This window comes from Budorcas taxicolor, chromosome 1, assembly GCF_023091745.1.
Source record: "Budorcas taxicolor isolate Tak-1 chromosome 1, Takin1.1, whole genome shotgun sequence".
In the NCBI taxonomy this organism is placed as follows: domain Eukaryota; kingdom Metazoa; phylum Chordata; class Mammalia; order Artiodactyla; family Bovidae; genus Budorcas; species Budorcas taxicolor.
Window position 1 is genome coordinate 119,802,951 of NC_068910.1, and position 5,974 is coordinate 119,808,924.

Consider the following 5,974-nt stretch of genomic DNA (forward strand, 5'->3'; position numbering starts at 1 on the left):
AGAATTAGCTGTGCTTTGTTCTTCCTAGTTTCTTATGGTGAAATGTTAGGTTATTTCAAATATTTCTACTTTAAAAGCTTTTATCATTAAAAAACATACTACTTGAGTTAATCACTCTTCTGCCCCTTCCAAACTGAATTACCTTTGCTGTTATTTATGTCTCCTTTAAATTTTCTCTACTTGCAAAATATGAATTTAAAATGAATTTTACTTTATAATTTGCTTGTCAAAATTCTGAAAGAGATGGAAATACCAGACCACCTGACCTGCCTCTTGAGAAACCTGTGTGTAGGTCAGGAAGCAACAGTTAGTACTGGACATGGAACAACAGACTTTCCAAATAAGAAAAGGAGTACGTCAAGGCTGTATATTGTCACCCTGCTTATTTAACTTCTATGCAGAGTACATCATGAGAAACGCTGGACTTGAAGAAGCACAAGCTGCAATCAAGATTGCCGGGAGAAATATCCATAACTTCAGATACGCCGATGACACCACCCTTGTGGCAGAAAGTGAAGAAGAACTAAAGAGCCTCATGGTGAAAGATGAGAGTGAAAAAGTTTGTGTAAAGCTCAAAATTCAGAATGCTAAGACCATGGCATCTGGTCACATCACTTCATGGTAAATAGATGGGCAAACAGTGGCTGACTTTATATTTTTGTGCTCCAAAATCACTGCAGATGGTGATTGCAGCCATGAAATTAAAATATGCTTACTAATTGGAAGGAAAGTTATGATCAACCTAGACAGCATATTCAAAAGCAGAGACATTACTTTCCCAACAAAGGTCTGTCTAGTCAAGACTATGGTTTTTCCAGTAATCATGTATGGATGTGAGAGTTGAACTATAAAGAAAGCTGAGCACTGAATAATTGATGCTTTTGATCTGTGGTGTTGGAGAAGAATTTTTTTTTTTTAATGAATAATAGCTTTATTTATTATTATTATTATTTTACTTTGCAATATTGTATTGGTTTTTCCATGCAATGACATGAATCTGCCATGGATGTACATGAGTTCCCAATCCTGAACCCCCCTCCCACCTCCCTCCCCATATCATCTCTCTGGGTCATCCCAGTGCACCAGCCACAAGCATCCTGTATCCTGCATCGAACCTAGACTGGCGATTCATTTCTTACATGATAGTATACATGTTTCAATGCCATTCTCCCAAATCATCCCACCCTCTCCCTCTCCCACAGAGTCCAAAAGTCTGTTCTATACATCTGTGTCTCTTTTGCTATCTCACATACAGGGTTATGATTACCATCCTTCTAAATTCCATATATATGGTTAGTATACTGTATTGGAGACTCTTGAGAGTTCCTTGGACTGCCAGGAGATCCTACCAGTCCATCCTAAAGGAGATTAGTCCTGGTTGTTCATTGGAAGGACTGACGTTGAAGCTGAAACTCCAAAACTTTGGCCACCTGATGCGAAGAGCTGACTCATTTGAAAAGACCTTGTTGCCAGGAAGGATTGAGGGCAGGAGGAGAAGGGGATGACAGAGGATGAGATGGTTGGATAGCATCACCGAATCAATGGACATGGGTTTGGGTGGACTTGGGAGCTGGTGATGGACAGGGAGGCCTGGCGTGCTGCAGTTCATGGTGTTGCAAAGAGTCAGACAAGACTGAGTGACTGAACTGAACTTTTTGGCCAAGTTTAATTCACTGCATGTTTTTGTAAATACAGTCTTATTGGAGATCAGCCATACTCATTCATTTAAATATTGCCTATGGCTTCACTTGAACTAAAATCACAGAATTCATTAGTTGAGACAGAGATTATATGGCTTGAAAAGCCTAAAATACTTATTATCCAGCTCCTTAAATAAACAGTGTGTTAGGTCTTGCTTTAGATAGATTTAACACATGTATAATACTTTTAATAGAGGTTAACATATAAATATTTCACATATATTAGCTAAAATTATGAATAGACACAGAGAGAAGAAATGTATCTGGAATACTTTGAACCTGAAAATACTGCAAACAGCAGAAAAGAACAGCTTCCCCAATTAGCATAATTAGCCAAAGTATATTGTTCTTAACTTTTGATGAATTTTAAGATAAAACAGCTACAATAGTTTTTATTTGGAGGTGCAATAATCCTCATCATGTAAAGCATATTTAGAAACTCTGTTATGTCAATGCATTTCAAATTATGGTGCTTTACCTGTAATATTTTCTTGGCATTTACTCCAAATGTGATTTTTTTCACAATGGCAAAATGAAAGATTGGCTTTAGGAGCATTATATCAAATTTTCTACTCAAGCCCTTAACCCAGGAAATACTACATAAGGCTGAACAAATGGGATATTTTTGAGCTATCTCAAATATTGGCAAATATGCCACCAGGTTAGGGAGAAGAAAAGTCCAAAAGAAACTTGTCATGAGGGAATTTCCAGTCTTGATCCCATGCAGTAATTATAGTCATTAACTCCAAGTAGTTGTCACCCACAGAAGGTAAGTTGTTTAAAATAAACATCATATGAAAAAATGTTAGGGCATCATTGGCATGTAGCTACTGTCTTCCCTGTTCTCATTAGGACAATTTATTTTAAAATAAGTTTCAAACAGATGGAAAATTTAATTGAAGTCCACTGGTTGTTTGTATTCTCTCAGTGCATTTGTGCCACATACATCCAGGCTTTAACCAACATTATAGAGTATGTACTCTACCTGATACTGTGGGCACTTAAAACTAACAATTGGAATTTTGTTCTCTGGGAGATAAATGAGATGGCTGGATGGCATCATTGACTCGATGGAAGTGAGTTTGAGTGAACTCCAGGAGTTGGTGATGGACAGGGAGGCTTGGCGTGGTGCAATTCATGGGGTCACAAAGAGTCGGACACAACTGAGCGACTGAACTGACTGAACTGAGGAGTTAAAATTCAATAATGAAGTATAATACAAAGCCAAATGTATTTACTACCAAGTCATTTTGTGCTGTGGGACAACAGAAGGAAAAGAGGGCAGTCTGATTGACATGGCCTGGAAATGCTATGTGGAAATGCCCTTTGATTTGAGCCTTCATGGATAACTTGGCATTTCCTGGCTTCAGAACAGTACCAGGTGATTGAAACTTTAAGATAACTATATCAATATATATGAGGGCTTCCCTGGTGGCTCAATGGTAAAGAAACCACCAGCCAACAGAGACACAAGTCCAATCCCTGGGTCAGGAAGATCCCCTGGAGAAGGAAATGGCAACCCACTTTAGTATTCTTGCCTGGGAAATCCCAAAGACAAAGGAACCTGGTATGTTTCAGTCCATGCAGTCACAAAGATTCCAACACAACTTAACAAGTGAACAACAACAAGAAAAATAACCTTCTGTATAGCACAGGGACCTCTACTCAATAGTCTAATAATCTATATGGGAATAAAATCTTAAAAAGAGTATATACATGTATATGTATAACTGACTTACTTTTCTGTACAACAGAAACTAACACAACTTTATAAATCAGCAATACTCTGAAAAAGTAAAGAAAGAAATAAAAGATTGTTTATGGAGTATTTTTGCATACTGTGTTAACCATACACTATAGGAAAACATGAATCAAGAGCAAGTTTTCAGGTAAGAATAAAATATATTTAAATTCTCAAAGTTCTCCCCAGTGGATAATAAAAGACCAAAAAAAAAAAAAAAAAAGAGGTACACATTGACCGTTGGGAGAGGCAAATTTCCCTTTATTCTATCTATCAGTCTTAGTAACAGAAATAGATATTTATATATTTTTAGGAAAGAGGAAAAAAAATTCTGAGTCTTTGTAATAGTAAACTCTCTCCCTGTATTGTCCTATTTAATATTTTCTATTATGATTCTCATTTTGGATTAAGCTTTTTTCCCATGAAGCTGGTACAATAAGATAGACTGAGGTGACTAGTAGAGGAAGCTTAGGTCACTTGCTCTGGAGCATAGGGATAAAGCAGACCCCTCTTTCCTTGTCCTATTTGTTCTTGGACTTATTGGAGGAGCTAGTAATTCAACATGAGCTTAGAAAAGAGTTTGGCAAACTCATCATTATTGATATCTTGGCCAGATAATTCTTTGCTGGGAGGGGGAGGGGGCTGTCCTCTGCATTATAGGATATTTAGTAATGTCTATGACCTCCATCCACTAGATGCCAAAGCACTCTCCTGTGTGATAACTAAAATATCTCCAGACTTTGTCAAACATCCCTTGGAGACAGAAAATTGTTCCCAGCTGACAACTACTGGCCTAGAGACAAAGCAGGACAAGAAGGCTTTCAGCATGTTGGGTTCTAAATATGGGGTTTGTCTCTTACAAACAGGAGAATGTTAATGGTGCCTCATAATCCACTTAAGTACACAGAGCATTTCTGTTGTTGTTCAGTCACTAAGTCATGTCCAGCTCTTTGCAAACCCATGGATTGTAGAATGCCAGGCCCTTCTGTCCTCCACTGTCTCCTGGAGTTTGCTCAAATTCATGTCCATTCAGTCAGTGACACCATCCAATCATCTCATCCTTTACAATCCCCTTCTCCTATTGCCTTCAATCTTTCCCAGCATCAGGGTCTTATTCAATAAGTTGGCTCTTCGCATCTTGTGACCAAAGTATTGGTGCTTCAACATCAGTCAGTTATTCCAGAGAATATTCAGGGTTGACTTCCCTTAGGACTGACTGGCTTGATCTCTTTGCTGTCCAAGGGACTCTCAAGAGTCTTCTGGAGCACCAGTGCTGTCTTTGTGGTCCAGCTCTCACAACCAGACATGACTACTGGAAAAACTATAGCTTTGATTATAAGGATCTTTGTTGGCAAAGTGATGTCTCTGCTTTTTAATATGCTCTCTAGTTTTGCCATAGCTTTCCTTCCAAGGAGCAAGGGTCTTTAGCATGAATGCTAAATAAGCAGAGTAACAGTATACACAAAGCATATATGTTAATAAATGTGGTTTTAAAACTTATAATAAAGAACTATAATTTTTTCCTAGAACATCCTCTCTTCTAGTTCCCATTAGAAAGCTTATACTAAGTAGCCCTTTGAGGATTCAGTATACACAGAGCATATATGTTAATAAATGTGGTTTTCCATCAGACTCTGAAGTGAGAATCATAGCTGAGCCGGGCAGATACTATGTTGCATCAGCTTTCACACTCGCAGTTAATATTATTGCCAAAAAACTTGTATTAAAGGAACAGACAGGCTCTGATGATGAAGAGGAGTCTAGTGAATGGACGTTCATGTATTACATGAATGATGGAGTATATGGCTCCTTCAACTGCATTCTTTATGACCACGTGCACGTGAAGCCTCTTCTGCAGAAGAGACCCAAACCAGACGAGAAGTATTATTCATCCAGCATCTGGGGACCGACCTGTGACAGCCTGGACCGCATTGTTGAGCGCTGTAACCTACCCGAGATGCATGTGGGCGACTGGATGCTCTTTGAGAACATGGGTGCTTACACTGTTGCTGCTGCTTCTACCTTCAATGGATTCCAGAGACCCACCACCTACTATGTGATGTCAGGGCCAACGTGGCAACTGATGCAGCAGATCCGGGCCCAGGACTTCCCGCCCGGAGTGGAGGAGCCAGACGTCAGTCCCCTGCCCGTGTCCTGTGCCCAGGAGAGCGGCATGAAGCGGCACTTGGCAGCCTGCACTTCCACGCGTATTAACGTGTAGATACCACTCTTGTAGCTGTTAACTGTGAGTTTAGCTTGATTTAAGGGTTTGGGGGGGACCATTTAACTTAATTACTGCTAGTTCTGAGATGTCTATGTGAGTAGGGTTGGCACAGGTGCACCAATGTGGAAGACTGGGAGATGGGGTCACACTTATCTGTGTTCCTATGGAAACTATGTGAATATTTGTTTTATCAGAAATCTTCCAGCAAACAAAAGCCCAGGTCCAGACGGCTTCACAGCTGAATTCTACCAAAAGTTTTGAGAAGAGCTAACACCTATCCTACTCAAACTCTTCCAGAAAATTGAAGAG

The 5,974-nt window shown here is 39.4% G+C and overlaps 1 protein-coding gene across 1 annotated transcript; it reads left to right on the forward strand.

Moving 5' to 3' along the window:
• The first annotated feature begins 3,566 nt into the window (after positions 1 to 3,566).
• On the forward strand, positions 3,567 to 5,662 carry LOC128052442 (ornithine decarboxylase-like). Its single transcript, XM_052645009.1, has 2 exons — positions 3,567 to 3,589; positions 4,969 to 5,662. Exons 1-2 carry the CDS (start codon positions 3,567 to 3,569, stop codon positions 5,660 to 5,662), a joined length of 717 nt encoding a protein of 238 aa, XP_052500969.1.
• Positions 5,663 to 5,974: the final 312 nt, after the last annotated feature.

What these genes read in the sequence shown, in the direction of transcription:
- LOC128052442 (XM_052645009.1), top strand. Translation starts at nt 3,567, where the DNA reads ATGAATCAAGAGCAAGTTTTCAG. An exon ending in AATCAAGAGCAAGTTTTCAG is followed by an intron (nt 3,590 to 4,968) that starts GTAAGAATAAAA and finishes ATTTTTTCCTAG; the next exon opens with AACATCCTCTCTTCTAGTTC.